Source organism: Suricata suricatta, chromosome 6 (assembly GCF_006229205.1).
Source record: "Suricata suricatta isolate VVHF042 chromosome 6, meerkat_22Aug2017_6uvM2_HiC, whole genome shotgun sequence".
In the NCBI taxonomy this organism is placed as follows: domain Eukaryota; kingdom Metazoa; phylum Chordata; class Mammalia; order Carnivora; family Herpestidae; genus Suricata; species Suricata suricatta.
Genome location: NC_043705.1, coordinates 60,007,276 through 60,026,911, shown reverse-complemented (window position 1 = coordinate 60,026,911; position 19,636 = coordinate 60,007,276). Strand labels below are relative to the sequence as shown.

Sequence of the window (19,636 nt, the reverse complement as noted above, 5' to 3'; positions counted from 1 at the left end):
AAGCCACACAGAGGGCTCTCTCCTGTCATCCCAGAGCCTGCTTCATGTCCTGTGTCTCCCTCTCTCTGCTCCTCTCAGCTCGTGTTCTCTTTCTCAAAAATACACATTTTTAAAAAGTTAGTAATCATGAACTGACAGCAATCACGGGGTGTACCTCTGGTTGGTATATAGCATCGTTCATGTTATAATTTCACATAATTGTTAAGTATAGAATGTTCTAAATTTTAAATCCAGGGAAGATGATTCCTAGATATTTGGAATGTCTACTATATGCCAAGTGTCCTACAAAACACACTGCTGAGTGATCACTAAAGTTTATAAAGGTTTTTTTGTGTGCTATACATGTGTTATACTTGGTTTTATGTGTAAAAGATGTACTATATAAGACACCAATAAAACAGAAAAGTCCCTCTATGCTTTGAAAGGTTATTTTATGGTATAATTTTTCTATTTGTTTTCATAGCTGTAGAGTTCAGTATGGACAAAGTAATTGCTACCTTAAATTTTTAAAAATATTATTAGATATTTAAACTTTCTCGGGGTATCCACGTGGCTCAGTTGGTTAAGCGTCTGACTGCAACTCAGGTCATGATCTCATGGTTCATGGGTTCGAGCCCCACGTCGGGTTCTGTGCTGACAGCTCAGGGCCTGGAGCCTGTTTCAGATTGTGTGTGTGTGTGTGTGTGTGTGTGTGTGTGTGTGTCTCTCTCCCCTCCCCCAACTCATCCTCTGTCTCTCTCTGTCTCAAAAATAAATAAACTAGAAAAAATTTTAAAAAAAGAAATTTAAACTTAAAAAAAGGAGGAAAGCAATAATGAGTGGTGAGATGAATATATAGTATATAGTATTATAAGGAATCTGAATCTATAACCTTAGAGTTACTATATCATATCAGATATAGGAGCTGGATAATATTTCTTAATAACTTGATCACATCATTAACTAGTTGGCCTGCAAATATGGACTAAAGTGTTGCCAATATCTGATAACCAATGATATTGTTCAAATACCAAGTACAATTAATTGTATGCCTTCAGTATAGCTAGGGTTGTATATAGTTGTTTTATGTAATATTACAGTAAAAAAATTCTTTATTGAAACCAAAATGCTTTTGAACATTTTGCCCATAATTTGATTTTTAAATGCTTTATAACTATGCTAGCACCAAAGTTATCTGTTTAATTAGTTAATTTTACAAAGTTCTGTGAAATTATAAAATATGTCACTCAAAATAACTGATATAATGGCAAACTCTAGAGCATTTTAGATGCTGCTGTGTTGTATATTTCTGTTATAAATGGCTTTGGTCCTTTTTTTTTCACTTTTCTTGCACACTCATTTATCTGTAGCACTTTTCAGTTTCCTCACCCCTTTAAGAACTTCTCTGTGAAAATCCACTGACTTTCCTAGTGTGCTCTTCCACAGAAGCATCTGTCAAGCTGTTATGCAGATATCTGAAATGCCATTTATCTTGACCTTTTTTCAAACAAATGCCTAGTTTTTCTACAATTTTCCCGTTAGACACTCAAAATATTTATGCCTCACTAAAACATTACAGGATGTTTTACAATAGAAGAGTTACATTCCTACATAACCCTAATGCAATACTTTTTTCTTTACTTCTTTGTCATTTAAGCCTCTCTATTTATGCATCCCTCATTTTTTACTCATATAACTAAAGGAAAATAAATCACTCACCATAATTTGGAATCCAATTCTCTTTTAGTATTATTTTGGAACTATTTCCCTATAGTAACTAACCTTAGTATTCAAATGAGGATGTATAACATTTCATAAAATTATATTACTTTTAATAAAACATTTCACCCATAAATGGAAATTTCAGTTGCTTCACATTTTCTCTATTTTAAGTGAAGATGAAATTACTATCTTTGTAAGAAGGTGACCAAAATACTCAATGTTCCAGAAGTAGCTTGTAGGACAATCTAACCACCCCCTTTCTCTGTTTCTATCCTTATGCTTCTAATAACATGCTGAGACTAATAATAGATTGTTTCCCCAGATTTATTTATTGTTTTATTGTTATCAGATTCTAATATAGCCCTTAATATATTGTACATGTTGTTTTACACACTTAGTAAATAGTAACCTAATCTTCATAAAATCCTATAAAGATTGTTATCTTCATTTTTCAATAAGAAAATTGAGATGTAGAGAAATAAAGTAGGTTTCCCAAGGGCGTATAGCTAGTGAAGGCAGAGCCATTTGGGGGAGCCCAGACCACGTAGCTCCTCTACAGTAGACTGTGTCTTACAATAAGAACATTGGAGAATATTTTTAACTAGTTGTCTTTCCAGTAAAAATGAGTTGGTGCCATGGTGATAATATATTTCCTTGACCAGTGATGTTATTCTATGTAGAGAAACAAGAGAAAGACTCAGCATTTTCTGCTATGGTACCTTGTGGCCTCATTAGACATGGTTGGTTCTTGTCCATGGAACATACTTAGGAAGTAGTTTTAGCTCAATCCAGCAAAACTTTTATTGAGGGACTGTTACATTTAAGGCACATTTAATACAGATCCAGACATGAAGAGCATAGCAGGAAACCAAATGTCTACCCATATGCCCGTTCAGTGCCCTAAATAACCTGCTGTCTTTGAGCCAAACCTCGGGAGGTGAGAGTCTATCTAAAACAGCTGAAGGCATTTTGTCTAGCATGTTTGCAGTACAACTTTAACTCAGATCTATAAGAAGGCAAAGTGTTAGCCTATCATGAGCCAAGGGTTAGCATAGAGTCCAAAAAAAATGAGCTTTTCTGGGATCATCCTGCATGCTGAACATGAGGATGACATGTCTGTGAGGGTGTTTCAAAGTGAGATCTGTACATGCCCTGTTGCAGCACCATCATGTTAAGTGTGGGGTGCTGATTCCTTTTAAATTAAAGAAAGTTTGCTTAGGCCTGGTAGTCTACGTTTAGTGGAGCAAATTTTAGGACAAAATCCAGCTTGAAACAGATTGCTGACTATTTAAGTGGAGAAGTTGACTTAACTGGAACAAAAAAGAAAAACATTTCTAGATAAAAAAAAAAAAAAAGCTGGAGAAGGGGAGCAGTTAGAGTGAGAGAAAAACATATCTGTTAGAAAGAGCCAAGACACACAGCTTAAGGAGAAAACATCTCCACCCAGCAGGAAACCCAGCTGACTTTAAGAAACACCACAGAAAAAGAGATATGCTATAAGACTCTTCATTGCGTCATCATAGCTAAACACTCATAGAAGTTTAAAGACCAAAGAATCGAGCTTTGGAAGGGTTCATATTCTTGGTGACAGTTTGAGTTCCTGTGTGTTTACAGCCTTGCCAGCAACACAGTGACTCAGAGTATTGTAAGATATTTTTTTGCCCATTTAATTGGGTGTCAGGAACATTAAGAGCATTTTGAAGACCAGTGGTGATACCTAGGTGTCTGCACAATTATATTTGGATTTAGGACAACAAAAGCAATCCATATTTTTAAGCCTGCACAAGTGAAGAACAGAGAGGAAATTAATATTAAAACACAAGCCTCTTCTGGGGCATCTGAGTGGCTTGGACAGTTAAGCATCCAAATCTTGATTTCAGTTCAGGTCATGATCTCAGGGTTCGTGGGTTCGAGCCCTACATCTGTACTAACAGCACAGCGCCAGCTTGGGGTTCTGTCTCTAGCCTCTGTCATTGCCCCTCCCCTAGCTCACTTGCACATGTTCTCTCTCTTTCTCATTCTCACACACTAAAAAAAGTAAATAAACCTTAAAAAAACAGGGGGCTCTTCTCATATTGTAAATCCAGGATTTTTTTGGTTTAGAGCTTAGAGTTGCTGTAAGTTTAATGACTGTGGTGAGGAAGCTTTGCGATTTCTCAGAAGTTTCTGAAATTTAATCACAAAGAATAGAAAGAAATCATTGAGTGAGAATTTTTATGTATGGTGGAAGTTTGAATCAGAAAGATGGATTTGAATCTAGGCTCCTCCCTTTACTATCTACCTTCGGATGACACATCATGATATATTAGGCTCTGTTCCCTCATATCAGAGGTACTGTACAGGGCTGTAGAAAGGATTCATTGAGGACACACAAGAAAGCACTTAGCATACTGTATATTAGGCAACAACAGTCTCCTTCCCTGGTACTATAATTTTGCCACCTTGTTTTGCTGTGAGACAGATATTTTAGATGCTATAATGCATGTTAGGAAATTTTTAGAAACAAAAATATTTTCTACTTATAAACTTTCTAAAATATTTTAATAAAGCACTAAAGGTAGTTTTCTGTCTTAATCCATTGTCCAATTTGAGTCTCGTGTCTTTTATTAAACAATGTTCCAAAAAGTGGTCAAATCCCCTGTGAATTTTTAAAGAAATATTCCTAGGCTATTAAATATTGGGAACTTCTTTCATATTTTTATTGAAAAGCATCTAAATACAGTCACTAAATATGATCTATTCAACACTTCGCCCTGGCTCTCCTTTTTCATTCATGAACTATATCTGACCCATGGCTGTCTACTTGTGGCTCCATACATCTCACAGGATGAAGAACCTGAAATAGAAACAAAAGGACATAGTGGTTTAAAGCCACTAAGGTCACACATGGGATCATGACAGTGAAAGATGATAAGATCAAGAATGTAAGCAGGCCACTTAGTCATAGGAAGTAGGAGGAAGTAGGTCCCTATTGTGGATGGAGAGCGGAAGCTGTAGGTCAAGGAACATTAATAAACCTAAAGGTAAAGCTCTTACAAAAATTGTCCTCATGGAAAACAAAGATTCCTATAATTTTTTATATTAGCATAATAAGATATAAGAAAAGTTTCATGAATTAGAGAAGAAGAATTACACTAAATTATTCAATGTTATGTGTACTTTTTCATGAAAATCAATGCTCTTTTGCATTTCCATCACATCTTGACTAATTTAATGTTTGCTGAGTCTGCATTGTGTTATGCTTTTATAAGTATGTATTTTGTAGGAACAGACGCACCATGAGCACAGATCCCACAAGTCACGGATGCATACTTTCCTCCTTCATTTCTGAAGAATGCCCGACTTCCTCCTCAACATTTTTAGGATTGTAATTTTCTGAATGAGATTTTCATTGTTCAATGATTACTATTATTTAACTATATATTCCTGAACTGATTAAAATTCATGGAAATAATGTTGACTTTTTATTTCATGTTTAACTGTGAATCCATATAATGTTATTTTTATTCCTAATATGTACACAACTACAGTTTGATTTTATTAAAATTGAAATGACCAGTAAAGTCAGATACTGAATTATAAGCACAACCCCTGGAAGATAATAGTTGTCTCAAGAAGGTCAGCCTTGCCAGCCCTGTACAACCTCAGTTGCATAAAACTACAAAGCTAGATGAATCGGTTTAATATATAATCAATTGGTAGACTGAAATGACCATCATTTTATTTTAAAAAGGTCAAAATAGTTATTCAAGTTTTCAACTAAGTTTATCCAGTGGCAAAATCAAAATTATTAGCCAATAACATCTTCAGTCATCAGTTTCAAAATACAAATAATCAGTAGATCTTTGATTTTAGCATGTATGTTACTTAATCTCCTGAATTCAAGCGACTTGCACATTTATAATGGACTCTGCTGTGGCATTTAAATTATGTCTTTTCCTTTTTTTAGGTGGACCTTCTGGTTCCTACCAAAGTAACTGGCATCATTACACAAGGAGCTAAAGATTTTGGTCATGTGCAGTTCGTAGGTTCCTACAAACTCGCGTACAGTAATGATGGAGAACAGTGGACTGTATACCAGGATGAAAAGCAAAGAAAAGACAAGGTAAGTGTCTTCACATTCAAAGTGAAGGACCACACTCTAGCTGAGTTTGACTGAATGAACTGCTTATACATATTTTTAAAAATCATGGCTAAATCCCCTGAAAAATGTATGTTAAATAAAAATTCTAACATTTTCCATACTATCAATTCTCTAAGATCCAGCTAAGCAAAAGTTGCTTATATTTTACAAACCTAGTAGAAGCTTGAATAATTTATCTTAAAGCACATATAAATAGCTATTGTCTGAATATGTGTCACTATTAACTTTACTATTAAAAGCATTACTGGTATTAGAAAAAATATACTTTGGCAAAAAATATTTGAAAAATTAACTAGATTTTTCAATTATTTCCTTGATTATTTTGACAATTAGTAATTTTAGAATGAGCAAATTTTGACTATTATACTGTTGCGTCAAAATTAAAATACAGATGTTTCTCTGCTCAGTTTCCTTCATTGTGTTTTAATTCATAGGTTTAATTGGTTTTTTTAACCTGTGTAAGCTGTTTTAATATTATAATAATAGATACATATTATTGTCACATCCAATTATATATTATATTATTTGTAACTGTTTTTCTAAAAGTTCTTACCATTATAAATACTTTTCTATTGTATCTTTTGGTCTGAATTTGTCTGGGACCCTGGAAAATGGAAGTGCACAGGGTTCATATCAATAACTAATTGGATCATATTCTAAAATGTAGCCTCAGTTGAGCCAATGACACTGACACTCAATCATTGCTTGGAATGTTTGAGCTAAGAACTCTAGCTTTCTGAAGACATTGACAGAAACTTCTTATTTCAAAGTTTTGGAGGGGAAATATAATACATTAAGTATTTCTGAGTTCATAATGACTTTTTCCATTTTATGCAGTTCTTTTATTCCCTGGTATATTATTAACTAGTAGAGAGTTGGAGATATCTTGCTTTTTCAAAAATTGAAGGCAGAGAATTTATAACTTTTCCCAGAAATACTAAGCCTAGATAGCTATTTCAGTGAGTCAACAGAGTCTGAATTCACTTCATATGAAATTCATTTTAGGGGTGATATGTCTTTAGGTTTAGGTTATAAAATCCACAGCTATTTACCTTTTAACATCTCAGAACACACCCATTTAGCATCTAGAGATACATTTAACATCTCAGAACACAAACATTTTACATTTTAACATCTCAGTAATTGGTATATCTTACAATGTCACAATTTAATTGGGGGCATTTATTATTTTCTAGAGGAACCTAAAATAATGGCATGTTTTCTAATCAATAGCATCTTAGATTGAGTAGATATAGGGTTTGTTTTGTAAAACTGTCTTCAAATATATTTACGGTCTGTAGACAAATATCTGCTGTGATTTATTGCAAATAATTATTTCAGTTCCTACTCTTCACCTTTTCACACTAGGCATTCTGATACATGGAGAATGTAAATATGTACCATAAAATGAAGCTTTTTAAACTTCATAAATTATATAGCTATTAAAATTAATTGTATTTTTTTCTTTTTATTTTATTTAATTTTTTATTGATAGTTTATTGTCAAATTGGTTTCCATATAACACCCAGTGCTCTTCCCCACAAGTGCCCTCCTCCATTATTACCACCTCCCTTCCCCCCTAAAATTTATTTTAAAATAGATAAGTATTCTCATACATTTTCCATGTGTAATGTTCACTAAAAATCATATCTGTTACAGCATAATCCTTGTATAGATTGAGGAGGAGGTATAAAGAAAAATATTAAATTATTCTGATTAAATACTTTTTTGACTCCATTTACATCAAGCATGTGATTTCATGATTATATGTAAATATTTTTTTAATTTTCCTTAAATTAATAGACTAGGCATTTGCATGTTAATACATTTAATTCATTATCTGTCTTAAATATATATAAAATTTTTATCAAGTTGATCAAGCTTCTTGATTGTGTTCAGATTTTCTATAACCTTACTGATTTTCTGTCTACTTGTACTATCAATTATGGAAAGAGCAATGTGGTAGTCTCCAACTATAATCGTGACATTCTGTATTTCTTCTTGTAGTTATATCAGCATTTGGTTGATGTATTTTGAATGTATTTTTTTAAGTTTATTTATTTTGAGACAGAGAGAGAGAGAGAGAGAGAGAGAGCGCATGCACGCGCACAAGTGAGGGAGGGGCAGAGAGAGGGAGGATAGAGGATCAGAAACAGGATCTGTGCTGAGGGCAGAGAGCCAGACAGGGGGCTCAAATTCAAAAACTGAACTATGAGATCAATAACCCCCGCCAACGCTTACCCCCTCCAACACCTGCCCCAGCCGGCGCCCTCCTTGATGTTAAAAGATGCTAAACAATTAGGACTGTGGACTCCACTGGATCAACTAGCTCCTTTATTATTGGAAAATGACCTTTATTCCTGGAAATATTTTTTGATCTGGAATCTATTTTCCTATTAATAGAGGCACTCCCATTTTCTTTTAATTAATGCTGTGTTGGTATGTGTATTTTTTTCATACTTTTAACCTATTTGTACCTTATATTAGAAATGCATTTCTTCTATGCAGCATATAGATGGGTCTCCTTTTTCTAATCCTACTACCTCTGTTTTTTGACTAAAGCATTTAAGCCATTTATATTTCATATGAAAATTAATATAATTGGGTTTAAATCTATCATATTTCTATTCATGTTCCTACTTGTTGCATCTTTTCCACTTTTCTTTCTGTTTTTAAGCCTTTCAGTTTAATTGAGTTTTTAAATTATTCCAGTTGGGTTTTGCTGTTGTTCGCTATTTGCTATAGTTTTTTTTTTTATTGCAGTGATTTCTTTAGGCTTTGTAGCATACAAAGTTAGTCTATCTTCAAATCAATGTAAAGCCCCAGAAACCTACCTCTAGAAGCACAAAATCCACCATAGCTTTTTTTGGACTATTTGGACTTAGGAACCACATTTGTTATGAAACATGATTTTGACATTCCCCAAATAAGTCTTACTGTAAAAAAAAAAGAAATAGGCTCCCACCAGGCAAGTTAGTCACCTATGAGAGTAAACTGATACTCAGTTAAAAGGATAGAAGCCAGAATTCTTATGTGAGCCAATAAATCAGTGTCATCTATCCGATGTAAAAATTTCTGAAGAGTGAAACCATTTTAATATTTATAAACATAACAATTGGCTAAACTCACACTATGTAACTGGAGTTTTAAAATTAACTTTAGCCAGTTTGTTTATGGTATTATAACTAATTTCTTATGATGAAGAAAGGCCTTAGATAAGTTTACTATTCCAGAAGGAAATGACAAATATCAATAAACTACACATTAGAACATAGCAATTACTATTACAATAAAGAAATAGTCTATATATAAGGAACTGCAAAAGTTCTTTGAACACTTGGAAATATATATATACCAATCAAAATGTATGTATATTACTTATAATTTTATATAATCTCTTTAGGTGTTCTCTTCTCCTTTACAAAAGCCTTATACAACTCAGAAAGTAATATTTCTGAATAAGCCATTTCCTATTGATTCCTAATATTATTTGGGTCTTCTTTTCCATGGTTAATTTCCATAGGGAAAACATCTGCAATGTTTACAAGTGCAAATTCAACTATAAGCTTTCATCTACACAAATATTATAAATGAATTGAATGTTTCAGGTCAAAACATGTGCTAGTGAAATGTTTTCTGCACATACCTTTCGAAGGAAACATTTTCAAACAAAATTTTCTAATTATTTTATTCGTCTTTCTTTTTTTATTGACCCTATTTCTTCTAATAGATTTTAGGCTCTTCATATTGAATTCTGATACAAATCCAGAAACAAGATTACTTCAGAAAAACAATCTCAAAATAATAGCAATTTTCTAGGTTTACTGTAGGTGGTGTAAATGAAATACTAAAAATGTAGGAATGCCAAATTTTTAAAAAATGTATATGTCCTTTCTAGCTTTTTTTTTAGTCATCATGGACTAAGCCTCAGGAAAGCAATGTCAAGAAAAAAGTATATATGTATAAAAGAGTTCCTAAATGTCTGTATCAATGGATATTATGTATGTATATTTGTGTGTGTATGCCAAAAGTCAATTGAAGAGAATTTCTCTTCTATTAGATGCCTGTTCTCTTCATTGAATTGTCAATTTCTCACTACCTTCTCAGAGCTTATATAAGAATTGTAATTTATTTTAGCATTTTATTTTTTGACAAAATTACACATTTTCACAAGGATTTCTTTTTTTTTTTTAATGTTTTATTTATTTTTGATACAGAGAGAGACAGAGCATGAGAGGGGGAGGGGCAGAGAGAGAGGGACACACAGAATCTGAAGCAGGCTCCAGACTCTGAGCTAGCTGTCAGCACAGAGCCCAACACAGGGCTAGAACCGACAAACATGAGATCTGACCTGAGCGGAAGTCGGAGGCTTAACTGACTGAGCCACACAGGCTCCCCCAAATTACACATTTTCAATCTTTCGTGATTGAGCACATGTTGATACTACCTCATTACAATCTCTACAATCTTATTTTTCTCTTTCAAGTCCACATTTTCTAGCATTTAACCAACTTTTATATTTCTCTACAACATGAATTCAGATACATTTTTTTATTTGAAAGTCAAATGTTCCTTTGCTCTCATGAAAGTGACATTTGTATTATACGCCTGGAGCTGTTTTTTATTGCAGTTAGCAGGAAAATTGCAAAGTTTGACAGACACTTTCAGTATTTAATTTTTAAGGTTATAAGCCAAAGTAAAACAATAATAAATTTCAGGAAGGGTTATATGGAAAAATTAGAAATCAAAATGGATTTTCTTATCCAATATATTAGTCATAATGTCATGGTGCTTAAATAAACCTGAATTCACACCATGGGGGCTTTCTTCTCCAGGGGAAAAAAGAAGCTGGTAATATTCTGTTTTGTCTCCCTCCCTGAAATTATCCAGGTTTTTAAAAAGCATAAGTGAAAAAAATTACAACTATACTCTGGATATTCCATAAAAGAACGTAATCCAAAACTCTGTTTCCAGTAAGATTTTATTGGCTCTGAGAGATGAATGCCACATATTCATCAAGAACAATCTTGTAACATCTTGGTGAACTCTAATTCAGTGCTTACCAAAATTGCCTGATAATAACATTCAGGGGTGGGGGAGCTTGTTAAAAAATACGGATTTCTGTGTGCTGCCTCCAGCTTTCTGGGGATGAGGTAGGAATCTATATGTTTACAGAGGCTCCAGCTAATTTGAATAATAAGCGTATGTGGGAAAGATGACTCTAATTGGCACCAAATTTAAGTGTTTGAAACTAAGGATAGTTTTGGATTTTTCTAGTCAGAATGGAATGCATTATATTACAATTCTTTAGGATTGGCTGGCCACTAATTTTTCCGTGGAAGTCAATATGAATCAATGTCTCCAAAAGGAAGTTTAGATTTTAACATTTGTCAATTCTCTCATGAACACCAGAAAGCAAACATGTATTAGCTTTAAATAAATTTTAAATTTAAATAACAGATCTAAGTAGTTAGGAGCACACATTAGGTAGGAAAGCACCTCGAAGAATGTGACATTAATACTCATTCAGAGAAACTCCAGTCTAAGGAGGAACTTGAGAATGGTGGAAGACCTTTGATTGAGTCAGCTCATTTTGAAGACTTAAACTATAAACTTGATAAAACAAGTGTAGGAAATAAATAACACAATCTTAGAACAACCTAAGAATGATAAGAACAATACTAAATTATACTCATCTCATAAAAGTCTGTGACTCTCCAATAGAGGGGAAAAAGAGTTCTTCATTCTTCTCTACTTCCTTTCTTTTCTCAAGATCGATGTGAAAAAAAGAAAAAAAAGCAACAACTCCACCAATCCCTGTTAGCAAAACCTTCATAATCTGTATTGGAGGATATATTCAAATTAATCAGTAAGGACAGATGCCACAGGGCATCCTTTCATTCCTGCTGAAGCGTGCACTCAGATAGCTGAAATTAAATGTGAAGATGTAAAGCCTCAGAAGTCCAGCTCTTCAGTGAGGCAGAGGTCAGATGGGATGTCAATTTAGTAGTCAATTACCAGGCTGCTCTTTTGAAATTTGACCGGGATCAGAAATTTGGAACCTACAGAATCCCTTGGGAGGTAAAATAAATGGGATCCCCCATGGCACTGGGTGAGAAGGATTCTAGCTAGGGGGAAGTGAAAGGGGGCGAATTAGCCTTTCACGGTGGAACAGCCATGTCTCTGAGCAGCAGAATCAAGGACAGAGTCCCTGGGTCTTGCCTGGAGACCATTAGTCTCATCCACTCAGAGTCTTGTTAGTATTTTCAAATAAAGCAGGGAGGGAAAGAGAAGATGCTGCTTTTCTGAAAGCAATTTCTGACAACGAATTGACTCTACACAAAGCACTCGGATTCAAAAATAGCAAATGAGCTGTGCCCCTACATGACAAAAATGTATATGTAGTCACTGTAGTGTACTTACTTAGGTATTTGGTGAGTGACTTAATTGGAACGGAGTTAAGGAAACAATGCTGTAGTTTCAGCATTGTATAAAAATAAGAACAGTGTTATTTAAATAAACACCATCTGCTATCAACTTATTTAAAATTGTATCTGCTTTCTTCCTTATCGTAATTCAATATTATGAGACCTTTCTGGGATATGTGTTGGTATGAAGAATAAACAATTGCCCATATTTACATAAATGTGAATTTTTAGTTTATTATTATTAGATTTCCAAACTTAAGACACCACCTAAGAATGTTTCTGTTTGGGCAGAATGTAAAGTTCAATGATGAGTCACCCTTTATAATTTTCAATTATATTAAAATGCTCTGCCCAGGAGTTTATAGAGATAATAGTTAATGTCATGATTCTACTTTTAATGCAAAACAAGAAAAGAACAAAAAAGTGCATGTAACTAAGAGATTAAAAGTAATAGCAGTGCAGTCTTAGGGGCTAATTTGTTCACCAAAAGTAAATAAAAGTTGATAACATGCAGAGACAAACTTTTTAGTAAAAACATGTAAATAAAGACATTTAGTTATTGCCATAACTTGTGTATACCAACAAAAATTCTAGGAAATCCGATGATTCCTTATGTAGCTTTTATAATTCATGATCTTGACAAAAAGAGAATGGGGTCTCTGTTAAATTTACTAAGGCCTGGGACCAAGAAGGCCACACATCTCAGGAAAAAATCCAGTATAGAAGAATTGATCTATCAGAGTGAAAAAACATTTGCAGACCTGGATCTGCCTGCTGGAATGGGAAAGAACCACCACATAGAACAAATTTAAATTCAGAAAGCAGCATATTTTCACCAGGGGGAAGTGTGATAGCAGTTATTAAGGTGCACAGAGAACAGCACAGCATGGACTCACTTATCAGAATCAGTTGTGAGATGGGGCTTGGGGTCAGAAACAAGGCACAAGACTGGATGCAACTCCAGACACAAATAGACAAGGGCAGATGAGCTACACGGAGGACTAGATTTCCATTTCCATGTTTAACATGAACTCCGAGTGTTCTGCCAACCCAAAGATGTTTGTTCCTAAACCTAGGATACATGGTTTATGAGAAGGAAAGGAAGAGAGGACTGAGAAATGGGGTTTATGGGATGGAGGTGAGCAGGAAGAGGGTTAGTGACTTCAATAATTATAATTGTAGAATCGAGTAACTGGCTAAATGCTGGAAATAAAAGGCAAGCTAGAATGATAGACTAATCACAGGAACAGTCAGAAGCCATTGATCTGAAGGAGCTCATTAAGAAGTCCTTCATGTTGTTTGGAGACAGCAGTAGAAAGCTGATTGCCTTTCTTCAAGGATCAATTTTGAAGTTGCAATGAAAACTTTTTGTATGTTATTTCACATTCTATTATATTAAACACTAGCAATATAAAACGTGTGCTTAATTTTGGTCATTGAAGCCTTTACATTTCTTAGATGGCATTTGGATTTTTTAATCTTCCTCATTAAAAAAGAAAAAGGATGCTGATCTGAGGACACACCATAAGGTAGAAGGGGAAAAAAAGGTAAAACATCAGGCACAAAATACATAAAACTCAACAATTTGGGAGGGGGCTGGGAATAAGGAGGAAGAAAAACATGCCTGCTGCTATGACTCCTATTTAGTGACAGATAACATCCCAGCACAGATGTTATGAAACCTCATTCTCAGTAAGACAGAAGTTCAAGGTGTTAAAAAACAAAAATTCAACCAAGTACATTTGAAGACTAACTGGCTTTATTAAGTGATTTATGAATGGGCAGCATTCCTTCCAGCTAGTAGGGGGAGCTCAGACAAGTTGTACAAAATGGAAATTTTTTATGGGGGGTGAGGGGTGGGAGTAGAACAAGAGTTACTAGCACAAGAGGATTGTTCCAGGCAAGACTGCCTTCCCTAAGGGGTCAAAGCAAGGAGTCTTATCAGGCCGATTACTTCATCTTCCTCTGGGGGAAGGAGAGAGCCCATGTGGCAGACTTCTTGGCGCCCATCAGAAAATTCCTGACCAACCAGTTAAGACTGCATTTCTGGGGGAGGTTGAAACTGCAGTCAGATTATGTACATATTAAGCCCAAGTTTACAAATTCAGCCTAACTGATGCCAGTTTGGATCTGTGGTTTTGATTTTGACAATGGAGAAAGGAGCAAACAATGCAGAAAAATGCAATGAGGGACAAATTGTGTATATGTGTGTTTGTGTGTGTGTGTGTGTGTGTGTGTGTGTGTGTGAATTATCTTATGTCCTAAAACACAAGAAGTTCTTGGTTTCTGGAAAATTTGATAAGCTGCCTTAAAATTTGAAGCCATATAGTTTTTCTAGGTAATGGATGTTTCTGCATGAATGAAAAAATGTGTGAAAAACACATGAAATACATTACATAATATGCTACTAAAGTAAAATGTTCATTAAAAGTAATTTTATTATTACATATCATTATTAAATATATAGCCTTAGTTTTCCCAATGCTCAAACACCAAAAAACTTTAGGTGTCTTAATTTTTGTCATCCTAATCCACCATCACTCATCAGAAATTAAAAAAATATCCACAGTAAAATTCTGAATATCTGTTTATGTTTGACATATATTATTAAGCACAATTGTATAATGACACTATTGCTCAATGGAAAATAATTACTCATTCTATTATTAAATCATGCTTATATTATAACTGTGAGGGACCATCAAGTGTTAGCCCAACTATGACCCTAGCCATTGATTGAAAATGTTAATATACTAAAAATACTGATTAGTTATAGGTGCCCAATAGAATGGTCAAGGTTATAAAACCGTAATAAGTTGTTTCAACTTCAAAAATGTTATTATTCATTAAAAGGCAGATGAACCTGAAAGAAATAGCAGAGCTTAGCTGTGAAAATTTTTTAATATTTTTATTAAAAAAATAGAGTCCTATTTAATGAGAATCTGATAGTTATCCTTCTCACTATGAAAATGAACACTTAATTGGTCTGAGTAAAAGAAAAAAACGTCATTATTTTGGTTGTTGGAACTACCCATTTTACTATAGAATACAGCAAAAAATATGAACCCATCTCATTTATAAATAATTACCAAACTACTAATATTCTGACTGCTGAATATGTATATTTTGAACGTGGAAAAACCCTCCAGGATGTCAGTTCCACATGGTATGCTGTTTTTACTGTCGACCATCACACGTTCAGCTGTAATGTGTGGAGCAATGAAAGGCTGACTTTCAAAACGAATTAATGTCCTAGTCTTTTTCTCTACTTTTCATCAGTTTAAATCTGAAAAAGGATAAAAGATGCCTGTCATAGTTGCATGCTTAAGAGAAACTATTGAAGGATTTCTGGATCTGCCACACCCTATAAAATGACCCATGAGACAGTGACACTCATGTCCGTACTTCTTTTTGTTGGATCTCAAAGAGAAAGCATACTTACATGTATGGAAGGATCTCAAGGTATTAAGGTCCTAAGCCCCATGGGGCCCTTTTTATAGAGACAACACATTTCTATCATCATAACGCTTCTGGTGTAATTTGAGACACAAAGCTGATTAAAAGATAATTTTTAAAAATTAAAGATGAGCCCAGTGATTAAACCTGCATGAAAGGAGTATTTTTTCCAAATTTCCTATAGAAAAAATCCCCAGAAAACTAAACACAGGAATTAATTTCCTTCTTTCCAATAAAGCTAAAAATAAAATTAATTTTGTACAGATAAATGAAATGGTAAATAGTCAATAATAATTAAAGGAAGGCATCTTCATAAGTGAGTGAAAAACATGCTACTTTTACACAGCAACATTTCACCTTCGATTTATTTTCTTCTTTTTGGTAGTTTAGCAATATCTATAAGCATTAGCAAAGGTGATTTTTTCCCTCCTGATGTCAAATATAATTTAATAATCGTTGTGCTCTCAATACATGGAAACAAAAAGACCCAGGATTCAGCTCAGACCTAAGCAGAGTTTGAAGCTGCTCAACTTAGGGCCATTTACTCTATGTTCTTCATTTACAGCTGCTAGATTTGCCAAATGCAAATGCAGCACACCCTGTTAAATTTGAATTTCAGATCAGCAATGAATTCTTTTGATACAGGTATATCCCAAATTTTATACCTTACAACCCTGTCTCCATTAAAGATCTCCCAGATCTTCCAGCTAGATCAGAGATGTTCTTCTGAGAACACACATACGGAAGACAGGATAAAGTGGGGATGTCTTTCCTCTCTACTTAGTCAAACAGCACACACATGCAGACACCCTCACAACCTGCTTCATCTCTGAGATTTCACTGTGCCACCTCATCATCCATCTCCAGAATTATCTTCTCCAACTCCCTGACACCCTTTCCTCCTCAGGAGTCTGGCTTAGAAGACACATCGCTGAATGCTTAAATCACTACTGTGTTCATATATATAGTTCTGTACAAGTCATTTCTGACCAAAATAGGATGAAACTCTTCAAAGAGATGTGGAGTGAGGAAAAGGTTCCTAAGGTGGGGGAAAAATTATCAGACACCAATTTCTCTGCTGCCACATCATAGAAATATCTCCTACGAAGGCATAGAGTCAGACTACAGATTGTTCTGATACAATGCAAAATGCCCTGTGTGACTTAGGAAATTCTTAGATGAGTGTTGAGCTTTATTAGAGAGGCAGACTGTTTAGTACTTTTATAGAAAAGAGAAAAGGCATTTTGACGTTTCTGATGTTAGACTAAAAAGGAAAAAATAAGATGCTCTGACTCTCCTACTACTCCTGGTAATATCTCCTGTAGATGTCTTTAAAAAGTAGATGATTGGGGTACCTGGGTGGCTCAATCAGTTAAGGGTCTGACTTGATTTTGGCTTAAGTCATGATCTCACAGTTTGTGAGTTCAAGCCTAACATGGAGCTCTGTGCTGACAGTGTGGAGTCTGCTTGGGATTCTGTCTCCCTCTCTCACTCTCTCTGCCCCTACCCTACTTGCTCTCTCTCTTAAAATAAATTAGAATAAACTTTAAAAAAAGCAAATGACTTTCCAGTTCTGTTTCTTCTGTAGGACTATTGCTTATGGCAGTCAAAATCTGAGTGCTGGATATCAGCGAGTTTAAATATATAGCCACAGTTTAGAATGGCATATTTTATGTTTCATAAACCTTTATAGGCAATCATCCTATGTGATATATTTCCTAGGATATTCTTGTTTCCTAAGGAGACTTTCATCATAAAAGAAGTTATATATGGTGGTGTGTCCTATCTACTGAGTGACTTTTAGACTGAGCATTCTAAATGCCAGCAACTGTGAAAGAAGGAAGGGAACAGTCAACAGAGAGAACTTTTGCTTTGCTTTTTCTCTGGGTCTTTTTCCAGGGTCAAGAATTAACAGAAGCTTTATGAATTTCTCAGTGAGGCTCTTCCAGCTCTTTATAAGAAATGGTCGGCTCCCCAGCCACTTGGAGTTAAGGCTTTGCAAGAAAATCACAGATGGAATGGAGTTGGCTACCCTGTGCCCCTCTAGTCTGGCTGGGTTGAATCTCAGCAATTATTTAGCTCAACTCGTCACTCTCTCAGTGGACTAGGGACTCACAGGTATAACCTATGCTAGCTTGCCTGTAATGGAGAAGGTGATATTCCTGTGGAGAGTGACACCCCTTCATCTCAGACTTCTATGGGTCAGCTGAGCCTTTCTATGAGAGACGAGAGGTTAAAAGTTTTCAAAAAATACTCCCAAAGATGTGCCATGCCCTCCTCTTTCCTAACACTCCCAGCCACCAGAGTACCTAAGGAGGAAGGAATTTTAAGGAGATATCACAGCCCTCTCCCTTTCAAGAATTAAATATCAGCAAACCAGCTTTTGCATTAATTACAGGAAAATTAATTACTGTGTGTGACAGTTTGAAAAGCAATAAAAGTCTCTTTATTGTCAGAGTAGAAAGAAAAAACTAACATATTTGCATTGTTTTGCCAAATTATTATTAGAATCTCCCACTAGTGCATTTTGGGGAGAAAAATGTATAACAGGAAGAACAATACAGTGCACATAATACTGCAAGAACTCTTAAGTGGATATCAGATATGTGGGTTAGTAAAGATTTCTTGAGATATAATCAGATATTTTTACACAAGGAACATGAAGCAAAGCCAGATCAGTTCAGTGAAATGCAGTATTTCCTGAAGCCAAAGACCTCTGTTTTTACATAATTACAAAAGAGAACAAACTTCAGAGCAGCAAGAAATCCCCTGAAGGCAGCAATGGGAGTGGAATTCATTTCCTCAGAGAATCCATATATTCCTTTTAATGGTTTAAAGTGATCCATGCACTAGTGGAAGAAAGACATGGAACTTGTCCCCATGTTTTTCTTTTTACTTCCCCCATCAAACAAAAATGTCCTATAATTGGGCCTTTGAAGTTAAGTCATTGGGTAGGCAGTTTGAAAGCCTCATCTAATTTCATTGAGGGAACTCAGGAAGGAAAGAAATATCTGAAGGAACCAGGGTCCAGATTTTTAAAAGGGCTTGTGGAACAAAATAACATTTTGAAAGGAACACAGATAAAAATTGGTATTCAATATGAAATATGGTGCAGAATGATTTATATATGTCACCATGCTCTAAAGCTTTCAAAAAACCTGGCAGTTTCCCAGGGATTTCAAATTAATCCCTAGTAGATGGTCAAAGTAATATTCCCCATGGAATGTGTAAGCTCTTGCAGAAATGATGTTAAAGAAATACAAAAGAATAAAGATGGCAAGTTGTTCTGTTACTGAAATATGAAACAGAACAAAGTAACACTAGCTGTTGATGTATTTGCTAGGGTTATGTTCATGAGAATAAATATCATCCAGAAAATAAAAATAAAAAGAACAAGTAAAATAGAGCAAGTAGAACCTAAGAATAAAAGATTTAGAAAGTGTTCTCAAGGCCACAGTAAATAAATTTCAGCAGGTTGTCACCTTAGGATTTATTCAAAGAATCATAAAAGAATACACTCACAATTAGTTTGAAGACTGAATATCTATGACAGACCTGGCACATTAGGGTAAGCAAGTTTGGGGCACAATTCTTTGAGACATTTGAGGTCCCTTTTCAGATAATCGATGTTACAAATATCAAAAAGTCCTCAGTGAAACCTATAACCCTACAACATCAATTACTCATTACCAAGTTTGGGAGTTTCCAAATCCACCCTCACTTCTGACATCAACTGTGTTCAAAGGTATATCAAGACCATCTCAGGTATGATAATTCAGGTGAAAGACTCACAGAATTCATTTAAAATTATTATACCTACAGTTACAGTTTATAACTCTGAAAGAATTCGGATAAAAATCAGGTATGAGAGGGGCTCCTGGATAGCTCAGTTGATTAGCTGTCTGAC

The 19,636-nt window shown here is 34.8% G+C and overlaps 1 protein-coding gene across 3 annotated transcripts in view; it reads left to right on the top strand.

Annotated features, from left to right (window-relative positions):
* The window catches only part of EDIL3 (EGF like repeats and discoidin domains 3), a 399,456-nt gene that overhangs the window by 369,563 nt on the left and 10,257 nt on the right, over positions 1 to 19,636 (top strand). For all 3 annotated transcript variants that reach the window (XM_029942553.1, XM_029942554.1, XM_029942552.1), the window contains one exon: positions 5,651 to 5,806. In XM_029942553.1, the coding sequence (XP_029798413.1) occupies positions 5,651 to 5,806 (156 nt within the window). The remainder of the gene's footprint in view (positions 1 to 5,650; positions 5,807 to 19,636) is intronic.